Below are 19,402 nucleotides of genomic sequence, written 5' to 3'. Positions count from 1 at the left end.
GGTTAGCAGGGAACACCCTGAAAGGCAGAAAAGGAGAAACCTTTCCTCTCTGGCAACTTTTCAAGCCAAAGTACAGAGAGAAAGAGAGAGAAATACTGGGACCAGTGAGACAGGAGCAAGGACGAGAGTCCAAGAAAATGGGGTGGCAGCAGGTGGGGGGCTAGACCTGGAAGTGTGCCTAGAAAGGCTGCTGGTATCCATGGCTCACTTTTATGTACCAGTTGGGGCATGGTGTGTGGTAAGTCAGACTTAAAGTGCCAGGGACATAAGGGACAGAAAGGACAGTGCAGGTGTATAACTAAGGGTGCCTTCAGCAGACAAGCAAGGGAGCCTGGCCAGAAAGATGCGCCAGATTTCTTCTCTCCCACCTGTCACCTCCTCTGGATTCCCGGTGTGATCACCTGTCCCAAGCAATTCAGTTCTTTGGACATTTGTCCAACACCATCTCCCCTCTCCAGCCCACTCTAACACTACCTCCCCAAACACCTACAGGAGAACAAGGAAGACCTCTTTCTCTGCCTATCTTCACCCTTCCTTGACTTCACTCCAAACACTTCCAAAATCGGTCCACTTCTCTCTGTATCTGCTGCTAATAGCCTAGTCCAGACAACTGATCAACATAGTGGACTAAACCAATTTAGCAAGTTCCCACCCCCTCCATCCTCACACACGTAGAAATGTTGGATCAAATAAAGCCCAAAAGGTGGTTCTGCTACAATGCCAAGCCCTGAAAATAGAAAAGAGAAATCTTCAGGTACCCCCCCCCAAAAAAAAAAGCAGAAGGAAATTCAAAATCTGAGTGGTGAAAGGAAATCTAAGCCAAGTTAGCCACAGGAATATGGGGCCAGACATATGCTAGCGGCTACATGGTAATGCCCAGGAAAGATGAGAGGAGAGACTCCAAGCCTGTGCACCCTGGGGACCTGGAAGGAGACCCCATGTATAAAGCCAGCAGCCAAAAAACCTTGTTTCATTTACAAACGTGGACTAGAAAACTCATGTCATGATTCAGGTACATGGCCTGGAAGCAGGATGCTGAGAAATCAGAATATTAAGGCTAGTCTGTGTGTGGGTGTGGGGTTTGAATGAGTAGAACCAGTGAGATACAGAAACCTCAAGCTGAGATTTTAACTTTAAAACTGGTCCCAAGCTCAGGCAGTACTTCAGCATAAAGGAAGCTGAATCCCGGGGGAAGCAGTGGGCAGTAACAAGCCACAGTGAACACATAAATTGTTAAAACATGTTAGTAAATCCAAACTATTAAACCATAAAAGATGTAACAACAACTGATTTGGCAGAGATTTTTAAAGAGGTATAATCAAAATACTAGAAAACTATAATGCGCAAGATAGGAAGAGGGAGTTAAGAAGGAGATTAAAGTGTTCCAAGGTTTTGTTTTGTGCCTATTTCACGATAAAAATACTAATTTTAGACTTTATTAGAGAAATATGAAATTTAGTATTTTCATTTAAAATTTGAGGAAAGTCACTACTGAAATGTAGATTTCCAAACCAGTGGTAGAAACAAGAGAAATAAAGTCACTTGGATGGGTTCAACAGATGGCAGAAAAGTAGGGGAGCAGAAAAACAAAGAAAAAGCATGTCAAATAGAAAATTTTTAAAGAGATGATAGACATAAGACCAAATAAATCAGTCATCAAAATACATGAATGGATTAAATATGTCTGTTAAATTCTAGCTCCATATTGCTTACAAGCAACAAATCTAAAACATAAGGATATGGAAGGTTGAAAGTCAGAAGACAGAAAAATATATATTGGAATATTAACCAAAAGAAAGCAGACATTGCAATAAAATCAGGGAAAATCAACTGCAAGGCAAAAACCAATAGTAAGGATGAAAAACAGCCTACTTAGTGATAATAGGGCCAACCTGCCAAGAAGATACAACAATCATAAGCCTGAATACTAAACAGCGCACTCTCAAACTAAAGAAAAACTTAATAAAATTCCCAGGGAAAATGACACGCTCACAATCATGATGAAACATTTTTAACACACCTCTCTCAGAACTGGTAGATCAAATATCCAAGAAAAAAGCAAAGATAAACATTTGAAAAATACAATTTATATTAATCTGACCACACATATACTGTATGTGTGTATGATGGAGGAAGACTCAACAAATTTAAGGAATGAGTATCATATAGAATGCGTTCTATGACCCTCACACACAAAAATACACTTGGAAACTTAAAAAAGTCTTCTAAATAATTTACGAGTTAAAAAGGAAGTTATGATGAAAGTTACAAATTATTTAGAACTGAATAATGAAAATATCACATCCCAAAACTTGTAAGATGCAGAGACAGCATCTTATAGAAGATACAGTAGTTAGGAGGGAATTGATAGCCTTAAAAACACATTAGAAAATAAGTAGTAGTGTTTAAGAGGTTGAAAAATGTTTTAAATATGGTAGAAAAAAGAAAATAATAACACAAAAGTTGAAGAAGAAAAGAAATATTAAAGATAAAAGAGAAAAGTAGAGATGCTTACCCAAACTAAAAGCTAGTTTTAAAAAAAAAAAAAAGATTAATAAAATATAATTTTAAAAAGGTATTAAAATGATATAAGATATAAATCTTGGGCAAAATGGATGAAGAAAGAAAGGTAGGGTATAAATATGTCATATTAGGAATAAAAAGGAGGCATATCTTATAAATACAATGAAAATTTATAAAATTATAATACTGAGAAATATTTGTGCCAAAAATTTTGAAAACTGTCAATTTTTGTAAAATGGTCCTTTTTTTTTTAGAAACATATAAATCACCATAATTGATTCAAGAAGAAAAATAAATCCAGAAGAGATCAAAAACCACTAAAGAAACTGAAGCTACAGTTCAAAAAGTGTCTCCTATCCCAAAAAGGCATCCGGCCCAGATAGGCAACCTTTACCAACCCTTTAAGGAATAGATAATTCCTATTTTACACAAATTTTGTCAAAGAACAGAAACACAGAAAATGCTACCAAACTCATTTTAGGAGTCTTAGCATAACCTTAATACCTGAACTGAACAACAATAAAAACAAAACTGTAGGACAATACCACTTACGAACCTAGATATAAAAATCTTAAAAGAATAGCTATCCAAAATCCAGCAACGTACATGAAAATAACATAGCAAGACTGTGACAAAAACTGCTAGAGTTCCAGGTATCCATCCTTCTCTTTGTCTTCAGCCATAAGAACCCTGATTTTCAGCTCTGCTCACTGCACATTGCTTCCTAATGAGAGACTATTCCACAGCCTCCCTTGAGGCTAGATGCCACCATGGGATGAGGCTTTAGCCAATGTGATGTGTGAGAGCGTTGTGTGTAACTTTCAGGAAATCGTTTTGCAAAGGAAGGGCTGCATCCTCCCCCTCTCTTCCTCCTTGGCACTGTTCAGAATGCAGACAGGATGGCTGGGGCTTGAGCATCAGCTGCTTGGATATGAGGTGATACATAAAGGGTAGAAGATCGGCAAGACAGGAGGAGCCTAGGGGCCTGACACTGAACTTCTACATCCAAGCTTTTCCTTTTTTTTAAGCAAGAGAGAAATTATTGAGGCCCCGTTACAGCCAAACTTAATCCAAACTGATAATAGGATCAAGCAGGGTTTATCCCAGGAATGAAAGAATGGGTCAGCATGGAAAATCTCTCAATATAATTCACCATATTACAGATGAAAGGAAATCTATGATCATCTAAGTAGACTCTGGAAAAGCACTCAGTAAAATTCCACTCTCATTTTTTTTGGAGGTGGGGGGAGGTAATTAGTTTCTTTACGTATTTTTTAATTAATTTAATTTATTTTATTTTATTTTTTAATGGAGGTACTGGGGGTTGAACCCAGGACATTGTGCATGCTAAGCATGCACTCTAAGGCTGAGCTATATCCTCCCCCATCAATCTCATTTTTTTATTAAAAAAAAAAAAACAACAGAACTCTTAGCCAACTAGGAATAGAAGGGAATTTCCTTAACCTGAAAAATAATAACCATCAAAATCTGTAAGTGGGACTTACAAGATATTTACCAATGTCAAGAATGGCACAAGAGTGCTATACTCAACAGCGAACTAGAAGTCCTAATCAATGCATTATTACAAGAAGAAAAATGTTTAAATACAGATTTAAAAGAAACATCCTTGTTTGCAGAAAATATAACTGACTATAGAAACAGAAAACCTAGCATGATTTTCAGATAAACTTTGTGTCCTAATAAGAGTGAGCAGCAAAGTTGCTGAACGTACAATTAACATACAAAACGTAATAGTGTTCCCATACACTAGTAGTGAAAAATACAATAGAAAAAAAATCCCCAACACAAGATCATCCATAATGCAAAAGACTATCACCTTTCCTCTGGATCATGAAAAAATCATGCTTACTAGTCTCCCATGTCCATTATTACTTCCTTCAAATTCATCCTCCACTCAGCAGCTAGTGATTTTTTGTAAACCTACATTAAACCATGTCACAGTCCTTCTTTAACCTTGTAATCGCTACTCATTAGTTAGAAATAAAATTCCAGTTTTTTATCATGCCTACACTTTACATGACCTGCCCTCCACCTATTCTTCAACCCACTCCTTCACCACTGCCCCATCCCATTCCACACCGGCCACATGAGCCTGCTTCCAGTTCCTGACACGTGTCCAACTGTCTCCTCCCCACTGCCTTCACTTATGCTATTCTTTCTTCCTGGAATGCTTCCTACCCGAGTCATCACCTGAGCGCTCCTGGTCAACTCTCAAGTCTCAGCTTAAATGTCACCTGCTTAACCTAAATAAGGTCCCTTCTCTCTTATGTGCTTTGTGTGTCACCTCATATGCAAGCAGCTGGTGCTCTTTCATATTCCCACCATAAGGTATAATAATATCCCATTGCCTATTATACCCTAATGTGTAGTCATATTTTTTTCACCAATTATTTATTCATTGCCTTGATTTCCTTTTGGCCATAACTTCTACAAGGGCAAGAGTCATGTCTTCCATGTTTCCCTGAGCATTTAACAGGAGCTGTCATCTAACAGATGCTTAATAAGCATTTTCTGAATGAATTAATCAATGAATGATGGACAGAGTTTGCTGACACAGCCAGAGTCTCAGTAGAATGCCTGCTGAACTCTTCCCAGGATACAGGTTTGTTAGGAGGAATGGGGAGATCCCCAGGGGTCAGATCCCCAGGGGTCTATATGGATGAGGGACCAAGAAGCCTCATGATGGAGCAAATAGGGGCACAAGGTCTTGGTTTATGGTCCATGGGGCAGCATTAGAGTTGGGGGCAGAATTCTGAACACAAAGTTGTACCCAACCATGACTCCTACCCCACCTCTCAAGAACTCAAGTCATAGACTTGCTGAACTGGGTTTGCCATAAAGTGCCATTTTTCTGTGATCTGTGTAGTATATTAAGAATTTGAGGGAAAGTGGCTTTCAGGACTGATGGGGGCAACAAAGGCACCTTTTTGGCCACCCTTGATGGAGGCATTTAAAGCCTCAGGATCATATGGAACTGCAGGGAGTAGAGAAAAATGGTGAATCCCACAGGAACCCCAAGAAGACTTGACTGGGCATACACACACCTAAGACATCCCAGCGATTCTCAGAAATAGTTGGGGGAATTTAGAAAAGGTCTAAAGGCCCAATCATGGCAACTGGGAACAGAGCCATGAGGGACTGACACTGGGACTCAAGTTTTATGCCCCAAGTGGGAACGGCCTGAAAAACACAGATTACCATGAAACTTACAGCCAGCCCCAGGCAGGTTCCCAGACACCATGCTTAGGGTCACTGGCCTGGTAGCACCGCAGCCCAGAGGGCAGAGGGGCCACTGTCACATGGTCCTCAGAGAAAGCATCTTCCTACAGGAGTCCAACAACAGAGGGATTCTTCCCAGTACTCCCTCCAGAGCTCTTGGTGTTAATTTTCAGTTGGAAATCAAGGAAACAATGTTTCTGAAGCCACCTAATGCCAGAACAGTGGCTGCTGATTTCTTGGGTACACCACAGACTCAGGCATATAATAGGTACCCCCGACTGCTTAAATGTTTATGTGAGCTGAGTGAGGAGGAGTGTTATATCTGCCAGGGGCCCCTGAGAGGCAATCTTCCCGTTTATTTGTTTCTTTTTGAGTTCACATACTTGTACACCACAGGAAGTAACGAGGGATTGGAAAAGTCCTGTAATCTCCTATAAAGGACAATTGCTGGAGGCCCACTCAGCACCTACCTGCTACTTCTCCCTACTACGTCCTTCCCCGGACCACTGTATATCTCCTGTCCACCTCACAGCACGTGGGACAGGCACGGGTACAAGGAGAGTTCACTTTAGATCTGATGACTGCCCTGGTGACATCTGTGTGGAGAACCTCTGTGGCTGCTCTGACTCCTCCCAATAAAAGGGCTTGGTTTGTTTCAGGACCAGGAAGAAAGAGTGCACAGGGAGACGGGGCCAGTAAGGTCATTATGCACCTCTCTCTCCTCTTCTTCCCCAAGAAAGCCTGAGGTACCCCCACCCTGACCTACCTCTTGTCTTCTTCCACCTGTACACCGATGGAGTGGAACTCTCTTCGACTCCTGTTCTCCGTGTCCGAGTCTGAGATAGTCTCCACCTGGTGGCAGGGTTGGGGAATCAGTGGCCAGGGCTAGAACAAGGGACGCAAACCCTCCCCAGGGAGGACAAGTGATGCCTGAGCCCCAAGCCAGCTGGCAGATCCTGCACAGACAATCTGCCTGAACAAGATGAGAGACCCAGGAGGTCAGAAGCATCAAGATGACAACCTCTTGGCACCGCTTCCCGCTCGCTGATAGGGGTGATGGTGCCAGAGCGAGGGACAAAGGAGTGGGCTGGGACTGTTTGGAGCAGCCCCGTTGATGACCAGGCTAAGAGCAAGTGAGGAAAAGGTCCAAGTACCAGAAGGCCCCGCTGATCCCCCTCAACCCATCCTCAACCGGTTAGGGCCTCAACTTTGGTCTGCGCCTCCTCCTTCCATACCTGCACCCCGATGGACGGCCGCCACTTCCGCTGCCGCGCCAGGCTCCGCAGCTCCTCCCTGCCTGGAATGGTCTTGATGATGAGTGTAGGGGGCTTGGGGCTGGCCCGGGGTGGCACCGGGGCCAACTCCAGGGTGCGCGCGCCCATGGCGGGGCCGTCCAGCCCGTCGGCGGAGCTGCAGCGCCGGGCCGGGCCCTCCGCCGCGGTGAAGCTCTCGTGGGCGGAGTCGGTGCTGCTCTGGGCTGTGATGGAGATGCGGGGCGGGGCCTGGCTTCCAGGTGGGATGGGGGGAGGGGCCTTTCTGAAGTTGAAGGCTGTGGCCAGGGAAGGCAGACACGTAGGGTGAGAAACGCGCCCTGGCAGGTGTCTGTGGCCGACCACCCCACCACACACGCGCGCGCGCGCGCACACACACACACACACGCGCGGTGTCACAGGACCTAGTAGCCAAGGGTGATCCACGTGCTGCTACATACAGACCCAAGGATTGTACTCCCCACCATCCGGCCCAGAGCAGCAAGCGATCTGCCTAAGGTCACACAGCACAGTCGTGACCAGGGCCAGAACCAGAACCCAGAGTCCTCTCCAATCTAGGGCCCAGCCAGGGGCAGGGAAGGCGTACTCACAGGAGCCGGGCCTCCCTGAGACAGAGGCAGGGGCAGCAAGGAGGGGCAGGCAGTCGTCGTCTTGAGAGCAGCCGGCCTGGATGGCCCGGAGGTAGCTGTGGCTCCGCATGCGGAAACAGCCGGGCAGGTCCAGGGCGTCCACCGCCTGGGACTCAAGCTCCCCAAACACGGACCCGCACACGGCCTCCAGCTGCTGGTTCAGCTCCTCGCTGAGCTGGGGGCAGGGACCAGAAGGACAGTTACCACGGTGCTGGGATGGGATGGGGGCGTCTCTGAGGCGCTGTGTCTTAGGAATATATCTAGATCTGCGGAGGCTGTGTCTCTGTGTGACTTTTCCACATTTGGACTAAAAGAAATTCCTTGCAAAGAAAGATAAAGGCACCCTGCCCTGTGCTGCTCTCCAGGCCTGCCTTAGGGCCAATCCTGGGGTCTCCTCTTTATTCTAAATACTTTCTTCTAAATACTCCTCCCTCCAGCTGACCTATGCCTCTGCCAGATGTCCAGCTATACCCCAGCCTCTCGACCACCCGGTCTCCTTCTCCACCTACTCCCAGCCTCTGACGTCTCTCTCATCTGACCCAGAGAGAGAGGACCAGGGTACCGACAGCCACCCTCTTGCACACTGTGGAGATGAGGGACTGCAAGGAAGGTCACCTTTTATTTTACTATTTATGACCTACTGCATTACAAGATTGACTGACCACAACCTATAGAGGTATAACCATGTGGTTATGGAGTAATGGAGCAAAAATGATCAAACTTCAAGTGATCCAAGCCCTCCCTTACTTTCTGCCCACTAACTAGGGTTCTGGTTCAGCCTGCTGGTTCCCTCCCTGTCCCTCATCCTCTGAAGAAAGTTCAGCAACTGCTGATTGAGGTTCTTGTTTTTGTTTTTGATATTTTGTGGTTCAGAATCCATAATGTTAAAAAATATTTTAAGCAACCAAGAAAAAGCAAAACAAAAATTTTGTTCATGGAACCGTGTCGCATAACACTGTACTAAGGCTAAATCCACCAGAAGTTGCAGCCTTATTTGTTTTACGGGAGAAAAGTTGCACAAAGAAAATAAAAAAGGGGAAGAAGAAAGGGAAGAATAAGAAGGGAAAGAAGGTGGTCGTATGGTAAGCTCATCACCCAGAGCACAGGATGGGCGCACATCTGACCCCAAGAGCAGCCCGAACATAAGGACGACAGCCCGTAGGCCGCCTGCGTGGGCCATGTTGTGAGACCCAGCTGGACTCAAGCACTGGCTCTGCTTCTTCCTAGCAGCATGGCCTGGGAAAGTTAAAGTTCTTGGGCCTCAGTTTAATAACCTATCAAGGGGGAATGAGAACGGTACCATCTTCACAGGGCTATCAGGGGACTCAAAGAAAAACATGCGAGGTACTTGGCGCAGGTAAGCCCTCAGTCAGTGACATGTGATGGTCTGAGGGCCTACCTGGTAAACACAGGCCACCACTCATGACAACCACAATGCTCTTGTCACTGAGTCTAAGAGAAATTCTCCCACGGGTGATTATGTAGAGGCTACTGGATGAAGTCACGAACAAGGTCCTCGGTAGCATCCACATGGTGAATGTGACAGCAAGTATCCCAGAGCTGCATTTTGTGACATCTCCCAGGAAAGATGCATGGCATCACATTTATGTGCAGTCAACAGAGAAAGGAGTAGCTTGATCCATGTGTAAAATGCAGCTCAGTGTTTCCAAACTCAGCCTCCAAAGCACATATGACATGATATTTCTAGATTCCACCTCAAATTGAGCAGGAATTTCCATCCTATTCTACTGATGGGAAAACTAAGGCTCAGAGAAGGCAGATGAATTGTCCAAAGATGCCCAGCTTGTAAGTTAAGTGCCAGATTTCCTGGCTCTCCTGCCAGGCTGACTGAGCATCAGAATCTCTGGAGAACTTATTAAACCTGTATTAACTCAGGCCTATCCTGAGGAATTGAACCCAGGGTTCTCTAACTATAAGCCTCTCTTTGTTTTGGCTGCTTTGAAGCTCAGAACCAAATTTGCTGGAAACTCAGATTCAGTGATTGCAATGTGGATCTAGTAATTAAAAAGGAAGACTGCAGCTTTTTCTAAAGGAGCTTCATTGCAAGTGTACAGAAATCACAGACCATGAAAAAAATCAATCCAAGATCCTGTAGGAGTTAAATTCTTCCATGTTTGACTGGCGCAAACCACATTACTGTGACACCTGTGTCTTTCCCCATGACTCCTTGTGAGTCTACCTCTCGGTCTGAAATCTCTTGACCTCTGGGGTATCAAGGACCAGCAGTGCCAGGGTATTTCCTGAAGCTCAAGAGCTGATCTAAATCCTCTTATTTCTAGGCCAGACTCAAGATACTTCCCAACTAGAACTGATCCAGCCCAGAGGGCCCTTCTAGAGCACAGGAAAGCTGATCTAACCCCAGCAGAGAGCATTTCAGTCACAGGTCTAGACACCAAGGATGGAGGGAATCGCACTCTGGCTCATCTCTGCATCTCCAGCCCTCTTCTGTGTGTAAGGCACTAGGTATACTAGCTGGCATACAGCAGATGCTCAAGAAACATTAGCTACCATTATTAGTAGCAAGAGGTTCTTAAATCACAGGGACAATACCTCTCAGAGACCCCTCTTTCCCAAGGGTTCTCAGGCTCTTGAAATCCCAACCACATGCCATTCCCATGACCAACTCTATCCAAGGCAGACAGAAGGAGGGTGAGAAATTCCCTGGGGCCACACACCTTCCATCGCTACTAGCCAAGAGTTGCTCTGGAGTTCCAACAAGGGACCAGGGCCCAAGGGAAGTGCAGATTTTTATAGTCTCTCAGAGGAATATTACATCCGAGATAATCTTTGCTCTGTTACAAGTATAAAATTGTGCTGTGAATTCTCCTATTATCCTTACACTGCCTTCCACCCTGCTCCCCCCCAACTCTCACTTTCAGGAGAGTCAAAGTCAAAGAATTCTCTTGGGAAATGAGAACCTTAGCCCTTCTGCACACCAGACTCAGAATCAGCAAATATTTCCAAGGATGTGGGATATTTAAAAGAAAATACTTTGTTTGGGTCTAATTGAAAATTGTCCGTACCAGAGTTAGTGGCTTCAACTGGGGGCTAGGCAACATCTTGTATATTTTACATATGTCATTTGGTTTAGATAACCTTGGAAACCCCTCCCATTTTAAAACATTCTAAAACACTGGATAAAATATAACAAATGCTGTTTTATATGCATAGCTGAGCTCACAAAAAAGCGAGAGAAGTCCCTAGGGGACAAAAGCAAAGAGGAGACTGGAAATCAGAATATTAACTGTGTGAGCCAAGGCTGCAAACAGCCCAGTGTAGGTGGGAGGTGGGGGCAGGGACTGCTGGTAACCAGAGGGCAGAGGTTTTAACACCAGGTTGCAGGAGTAAGGCTCTGGGCCCACATGAAGCTTGGGATTAGAAATTAGGACCTGCATAAAAGTAGAAAAGGAGAAAGCTTTGATGAAAAGGTAAGCTAAAAAAAATCAATTATCAGCACAGACTGATGACAAGGAAGCTAGTCTGTATTCTAGGCACTTTGGGGAGGGACAAGGAGGTAAATCTCCTAAGATTTTATACCCACAAGATAGTCTTCACACAGGAAACCGAATTCTCTGTCTGCATGGGCCAGACCCCCCAAATTTAAAATTTACAGAAAATGGTCCCAGGCCAAAAATAGCCTAACAGAAAGAATTTTTAAATATTTTCTGGAGGACCCACTCCTAACCCACGGTGCCCAGGATTTTCACAGATAAAGCTCCTTTAAAGATGAGCTAATATTAAACTGTGTGGTAGACAACCTCTGGCATGACCCCTTATGATCGTCACTGCCTGGCATTCACACCCTTGCACAGTCCCCTCCTCTTGACTGCAGATTAGACCTACTGGCCCACTTCTAATGAACAGAATAGGGCCAATACAATGGCATGTCATTTCTGAGATTAGATTACAGAAATACTGTGGCTTCCATCTTGGACACCTTCTCTTACTATCTCTCTCGGAGCCTTTGTCCTGGGGGATACAAGCTGTGTTGTGAGTTGTGTAATGTGGCGAATGTGATGGTGAGTCCCACATGCCAAGGATCTGAGGCCCACTGACAGCCATGTGGGCGTGAAAGGAGATCTTCCTCTAGTCAAGCCTTGGAGATGATTGCAGCCTTGGCCAATACCTTGATGAAGCCTGTGATCCAGGTGGCACCGATTCCTGACCCACAGAAATTGTGAGATAATAAATATTTTTTTTGTTTTAAGACACTATGTTTTGGGGGTATTTTATTTTGCAGCAATAGATAACTAATATAAACCGTGGCATGAACAAGAACTAAACTTTTATTGAGTTAAGCTATTGAGAATTCAAGGTTTATCTATTATGGCAACTAGCATTACCTTAGCTAAAATGAATTAAGTTTTTAAATCATGTTTAAATTTTCCAAAACTTAAAAGATATAAACTGAAAACATAAGGACAGAGCAAAAGCTTTGAAAAGAAAACTAGAAACATTTGAAAAAGAATTGAATCGGATTTCTAGGGGGGAAAGGGGTAAATTTAAAACACAATTGATTAATGAGTTAAGTAGTAAATGAGACACAACTGAAGAGAAAACAGTAAATCAGAGGATGTATCTGAGGAACTTACCCAGAAGGCAGCATAGTGAGGTAAAGAGATGAGAAATATGAAAGAGAGGTTAGGACACATGAAGGAAAAAATAAAAAGGCCCCAACTAATAAGAGTTATGGAGGAGGAACTAGATAGAATGTGGAAAAGGCAATATTTGAAGAGATAATAATAGTAGTTGAGAATTTTCCAGACTTCTGACTTCAGACACAACAGAGAAGGATACAAAATCCTATCCCCCAAGACAACTATAAAGCTGCACAGAACTGTCAAAAACAACCATTTTATCACTCTGAAAATCAATCAAAAGTATACAGCAAAGAAACACATTCATGAAAATTACTGAACTTTGAGTGAGAACAGCATGAGTCTGTGGTGACCTTGCCTGGGGCTACTCCCATTCCGCAAGCTCCCTGCTCTATCAGTTGCACTAGTTCAACCAAGGTGGGCCATGCTGTGAAAACCAGAAGCTTCACTGCAACTACGAAAGGGGGATAACTTAGTTTTGAGCATTTTCAGTTATAATGTCAAGAGCAGGAATAACAGCAGCACTGCCAGGCTGCGTTTTCATCCCTGTTTGGGGCAAGCAATGGACTGGAAGACTAAATGGGGATTTAGTGGGGAGTAAGACAGCCATAGAGAATTTGGTAAGTTCTCCACATATTCTGAGTTAACTAGAGGCTGGCTGCATGTACAATAGAGATCAGAGTGGCCCTGAGCCCCCTACACATCCCTGGCTAATGTAGCCTGTGCATATGTGCAGAAGAAATGCAAGAGAGCCTGGCGAAAAGTAAAAGCCAGAGCATGCTTGAAAACAGCCCAATGTTTGTACTCCCGAGCCTATACCTAAAACCACAAAAGCAGAGAGAAGAAGCCTTATAGGCTTGAAGTTTATGCACACAACCTCTGATCTGTCTCTGGCTGGACTCTAAGCCATGTAGACACTAGGTCAACCCCTAGGAAACCAGGCTTAAAAATAAAAACAAGAAAGAGGAAAAAAATTAGTGGAGACATCAGAGGCTGCATCTGGCAAGGTAGACAGATTTCACAGATTTAGTCCAGAGATTAACAAACAAGTAAACAAAAGCAATAACAATCTTCAAGAGGTAAAGTAAGAATCCAGAGTTGCTACAATATATTACCTAAAATTTTCAATAATCAACAAAATAAATAAACAAGAAAATGTGAATGTCCCCAGATGTTTAATTTATCAGACAAAGACTACAAAGAAGTTATTATGAGAATGGTCAAAGAAGGAAGTATGTTTAAAGAGTTAAAGGAAAGTATGACAACACTGACATCATTAATAGAAAATCACAACAAAGAGAATTTAGGGGGAAAAAAAGACAGAATCAAATCAAAATTCTGGAGCTGAAAAGTACAATAATTGAAATTAAAAATTCACTAGAAAGGCTGAACATAAAAAATGATCAGTAAACTTGAAGATAGATCAGCATACATTACCCAATCTAAAGAATGTATGGGAAAAAAGATGAAATAGAAATAAACAGCACCTCAGAGACCTATGGGACAACATTAAGCAAGCCAGTATGCATGTAATGTGAGTCACAGAAGAAGATGAGAGAGAGAAAAAAGAAGACAAAATATTTGAAGAAATAATGGCCCTAAACATTTCCAAATTTGATGAAACACATTAATCTACATATCAAACAAGCTCAATGAATCCAAAGTAGGTTAAACACAAAGAAATCCATACCCAGACACATTACAGCCAAAATGTTAAAAGACAAAGAAAATCTTAACAGTAACAAGAGAAAAACAATTCATCACATACCAAAAAAACCCAACAATATGACTAACAACTGGCTTTTCATCAACAATGAATGCCAAAGGCAGTGGAATGGTACAAAGTGCTGAAAGAAAAAAACTGTCAACCAGCAATTCTATATCCAGCAAAACTATGCTTCGAAAAATTACATAAAAATAAAAACATCTCCAAATAAATAAAGACTGAAGGATGTATTGCCAGCAGAGCTATCTTATGAGAAATACTAATGGAAGTTCTTCACCCTATAACGAAGTGACACTCAGTGGTAACTCATATCCATCGGAAGAAATGAAAAGCATTAGAAACAGTAAATATGTGAGTAAATATAAGTAACTCTACAAATATATTTTTCTCTCCACTTCTTTAAAAGACATAAAATTATGCAAAGCAATTATTAAAATACTATTATTGGTTTATAATAAATTTTAGGTTTATAACATGTATAGGTAATATATAACAATAATAGCACAAAGAAGGGAGAGAAAAAGGAGACATATAAGAGCAATGTTTCTATATTTTGTCATAATTGATTAGATTTTAATATTAAGATTCACATTGTTATTCCTAGTGCAACCACAAATATAGTAAAAAAGGAATTAGCAAAAAAAAATTAAATGGTACACAAAATAGTTAATACAAAAGAAGGCAGTAAAGGAAGAATGGAGGAACAAAAATGACATGAGACAATCCAACCATATCCATAATCATACTAAATGTGAATAGAGAAAACCGTCCCATTCAAAAGACAGAGATTGTCAGATTGGATACAAAAGCTGGTAGATTGAAAGTAAAAAGATGGAAAAAGATGTACCAGCAGACAGTAACCATGACAGAATTTTCCAGATTCGATGAAAAACATGAATCCTCAGATTCAAGGAACACACACACACACACATCATAGTGAAACCGCAGGACACCAAAATCAAAGACAAGAAAGAGCTTGACAGCAATCAGAGAGAAATGAAAATAACCAACAAAGATGATTAGATTGACAGTGGACTTATTAACAGCAACAACAGAAGACAGATGTCAGAGGAACAGCTTCAAAACACTGAGAGAAAATAAATGTTGACCCAGAATTCTATAATAAGCTAAGTTATGTTAAACAGTGAGGGTAAACTACATTTTTTGTTAAAGACAGAATTTGCTACTAATAGACATTCACTGAAAAAAATTACTAAAGAATTTACCTTAAAAGGAAGGAATGAAATGTAAGAAGGTATAGTGAGGAGGGAGAAAGGTAAAAATGTGGGTATATATATAAATCATGTACTGGTAGTATAAAATGTAACAACAATAATGAAGACTAATTGGGAGAGGTAAAAAGAAGGTGGAACTAAAATACTGGGCAGCAAGTACATGTACATTGTTCAGGAGAAGGATAGATATAATTGTCAATTTTAGACTTTGCTAAGTCAAATACGCAACATGAAAATTATAAGAATAACCACAAAAATAATGAAATTAAAATATATGACTGCCAAATTAGTGTGGGGTCTGGTGAAGAGAAAAATGAAGAAAATCCAATCAATCCAAAAGAAGGCAGCAAAGGAATAGAAAAGCATCACCCAAAAGGCAGAATAAATGGAAGACACAAAATAAGATGACAGAAATAAATCCAAACATATCAGAAATCACAATAAATATAAATGTACTAAACTCTCAAGCAGATGTCAGAATGGATAGTCTCTAGCTCATTAAACCCGCTTCCTCTTCTGTAAAGCCGGGATTATAAACCATGTCCCCAGGAGAAATATGTAAAGTATGCGTGGTCTTAGATAATGTAAAGTGATGAGAAGAAGGAGGAGGAGAAAAAAACAGAAAAGGGGAATGGGAAATATGGGGGGGTAAAGTTAAAATTTAGAACATTTGGGGAAAGAACGAAAAAAGTGAGGTAGCAATTTATGAGAGTGTGTGGGAAGGAGCGATCCAGGCAGAGAGTGCAGCAAAGGCCCTGTGGCTGAAGCACCTGTGTGGTGTCGGAGGGTCAGCAAGGGGACCAGTGCGGCTGGAGCAGATGAGGGAGGGGAACAGTGTTGGGAAAGGAACTCAGAGGCAGCAAGGGCCAGATCATGCAGAGCCTTACTAAGTCACAGTAAAGTGCTCGACTATTCCTCTGAGTCAGGTTTTAAGGGAATGCAATTTTGTTTTAGATGATCGCTCTGGCTGTAATTTGAGAGAATGAAGTGGAACAAGGGCAAGTGCAAGAGACCAACTAGAAAGCAGTGCCATAGCCCAGACAAAAGAACATTGTGACTTGGACTGGAGTGCTAGCAGTGGAGATGGTGAGAAGTGACTAGATCCTGGAAATGCTTTGAAGGTGGGGCTAACAGGATCTGCTGAAGGATTGGAGAGTGGAAAGGGGTCCAGACTAACTTCAGACTTTCAGAACAGAACTCCTGGAAGGATAAAACTGCCATTATCTGAAATGGAGAAGACGCTGGATGGAGGAGGAAATTTGTGGGGGTTAGGGAGAGGGGACCAGAAGTTTAATTTGGGACATCTTACATTTGAGACGTCCACTCAATATCCAGGTGAGATTTCAGTACACAGTTAGATATGCATGCCTGGCATTTATGGGAGAATACGGGCTGGCTGTGTACATTTGGGAGTCATCTGTCTCTTAATAATATTCCAAGCCATGCACCTGGATGAGCTCACCCAAAGAGTGAGTGTAGAAGTTGTTCAGGAACTAAGCCCTGGAAAACTCCAGTGTTTAGATCCTGACACTTTGACGGTACCAGTGACAGACTGAGAACAAGCAGCCAGAGAGAAACTTTAGAAGAACCTAAAAGGTGCAGTGTCCTCAAAGCCAATTGAGAAAGGTGTTTCAGGAAGGAGAGAGTCATCTGCTATGTTAGAAGTTGCTGATGGATCAAGTGAAACAAAGACTGGGCATTAACTAGTGGGTTTAGCAACATAGGCTGGTCTCATGTGAAAAGACAGCTGTGCCAATCAGATTCCCTGATTCAGGAAACGTGGCAAAGAAATGCTGAGAGACTGCAGCAGCAAACAATGGGAGCCAAGGTGGACAGTCTTTTCCACTGCTTCTTGCATTGCTTTTTTTCCCCAGCAGACAGTAAAAATAGCTAACCTTTATTGAGTGCTGGCTATGTGCCAAGAACACTATTATGATGTCTATTTTTAAATAAGGAGAGTGGGGCTCAAAAAAGTCAAGTAACTTGCCCCAGGTCACTCAGCTGGTTAAGGAGCTGGGCTGGAATTCAAACCTATCTCATGCTTTTAATTACTGAACTGGACTGCCTCCTTTAGTTAACAGGAAAGTCTACACTTAGGTGTAGAACTCACACCTATAAAATATCAGTTGGGGGAACAGTACCCTGTGTTTGCATACATTTTCTCACAAAACTCCTGTGAGATAAGCATCACTACTATTATCATTTCAAAGGTGAGAAAACAGAGGCATTGAGCCAGAGGTATCTTGTCAGCGGGGTCCACGGTAGGGAGTGGAGCGGAAAGAACTCAAGCCTAGATCATCTCTGGGACTGCAGTTCTGCCTATCTCCAGCCTAGACAGTCAATCCTGCCTTTTGCATGGGGTGGGCTGGGAGCAATCAGGCCAGGACAGGGCTGGGGAACCTCACAGAACTGATGTTGCTCTTGCAAGCTCATCACCTTGAGAACGCTTGGTGGTTGTTACGGATGTGACTCTCCGAGCTTCTCAGTCCGAGTCAGCTCCATGAGTCCCAGGGCAGTCTTCCCAAATCCCCAGAACCAGACCTGCACTCTCTCCATGGGCAAATTCCTGATTTGAAGGCCTGGGCTGAGCATGGGACTGAAGTCCCTTTCCCACCCTTTGCTGATGTGCCAGGCCTCTCCCTACCTGTCCGGTGGTGAGGGAACGGCTGTAGCCAGGGATGGAGCTCCGGGGGTGGATCCGGGGTGGGACACAGCAGCTAGGAAAGGTCAGAATTCCAGATTCAGAACGGGGGTCTGCTAGGGGGCGGGGGAGGGGAATGAGAGCACTGGGGCCCCGAGCTGGTTCTATCCATCAGAAACCCCTAGAGATCCCCAGGAGACTCCTGGGTGAAAGGGACTCTGCCAAAGAGGCACTCAGATGGGGGCCGTCACAGGGATCCCTCTTTCCATGGAGCAGAGCAAGACACCCCGGTTAAACCCTAAGCAGGGAACTGGACTGGTACCGCTCTCCGCACATCTCCTGCAGGCACCCAGTACTGGCTTCCTGCCCAACCCCCCCACCCGGCTCTCCCTGTCCTTACTTGATCCGAGCCTGGTCCACGCTGGAGGAGCGACGGGTGGTGAAGCGCCGGGCGACGGCTTTGGGAGATGTCTTGGGGCTGCCATCTGAGTCTCCGCTCTCCTCATCCCCCATGGCTTTGATGTAGCTGCCGCTCCGCATCCTGCGGCAGGGGATCTCCCCGTCCTTGCCCCCAGTAGGGTAACCCCCCCAATCATCTTGCGGCACCTGCAGGGACAGGGACCTCTGTCTCTCAGACAAGTCCCAACTGAATCTAGAAGCCGGGACCCTCTCTCCACTGCCTGTGGGAGGGGCTCCACCCTGGCCAGAGAAGGCCACGCTCAGGAGCATGCAGAGGCAGACCAGGTGAAGTCTCAGGTCATCCCCTCCTCTACAGGAGGTGCTCATCATCCTCCACGGACCTCATGCTACTTCACTGAGGGCCACCTAGAGAGTCTAGGGGCTGACATGCCAGGGGCCAAGATCTTGAAGCTCGGAGGCCAAAGGGACCTATGTCAATCTCACTCCCAACTGTAAAGCATCACCTGACCTCACTTACCTTTCACTCCTCCTTCTCCTTCACCCTCTTAACCCGCTTGAATCCCAAATCCTCTGACTCCCCCCAACCCCACCATCTTCTATGAGAAGCCACAGAGGGTTTTAAGCAGGGCAGTGACATCAGTTTGTTTCAGAAAGAGCTCTTCAACAGCCCAAACAGAGGATGGATTATGAAGGGCCAGGAGCAGGGCAGGGGCTCAAGTGGCAGGAGGGAGACCAATTAAGAGGCTGATGCTGTTATCCAAGCAAGAGATGATGAGGCCTAAATTAAGACAATGACAAGAGGGGGAAGAGGAGATGGAGATGAGAGGTGTTAAGGAGCATCACTGAGCCTGATTAGACGTGGGGGGTGAGGGGGCGGGGAGGAGTCGAGGATGACGGGGAGGCTGCTGGCTGAGGACCTGGGGGATGGTGCTGTCGCTCACTGAGCCACAGAATCCCAGAGAAACAGGTTTGGGGAAAAGGTGATAGGTTCAGGGTTGAGCATCTTAAGTCAGGCAGAGAACTATGGAGCAGGTGGTTGGGTGTTTGGTTCTGGAGCTCAGTGGAGAGATCTGGGCTGGAAGCAGATATGTGGGAGCA

General features: G+C 43.9%; 1 protein-coding gene across 2 annotated transcripts in view; it reads right to left on the bottom strand.

Annotated features, from left to right (window-relative positions):
* DLGAP3 (DLG associated protein 3) overlaps positions 1-19,402 on the bottom strand; it is a 57,192-nt gene that overhangs the window by 10,953 nt on the left and 26,837 nt on the right. For both annotated transcript variants that reach the window (XM_072974821.1, XM_072974822.1), the window contains exons 4-8: positions 18,285-18,490; positions 17,888-17,960; positions 7,625-7,838; positions 6,999-7,312; positions 6,530-6,615 (exon numbers count right to left, since the gene is read on the bottom strand). In XM_072974821.1, the coding sequence (XP_072830922.1) occupies positions 6,530-6,615; positions 6,999-7,312; positions 7,625-7,838; positions 17,888-17,960; positions 18,285-18,490 (893 nt within the window). The remainder of the gene's footprint in view (positions 1-6,529; positions 6,616-6,998; positions 7,313-7,624; positions 7,839-17,887; positions 17,961-18,284; positions 18,491-19,402) is intronic.

The sequence above is a fragment of the Vicugna pacos genome, chromosome 13 (genome assembly GCF_048564905.1).
Source record: "Vicugna pacos chromosome 13, VicPac4, whole genome shotgun sequence".
Classification (NCBI taxonomy): Eukaryota; Metazoa; Chordata; class Mammalia; order Artiodactyla; family Camelidae; genus Vicugna; species Vicugna pacos.
Note: the sequence above shows the minus strand (reverse complement) of the source record. Positions and strands in the feature narration are given on the sequence as shown.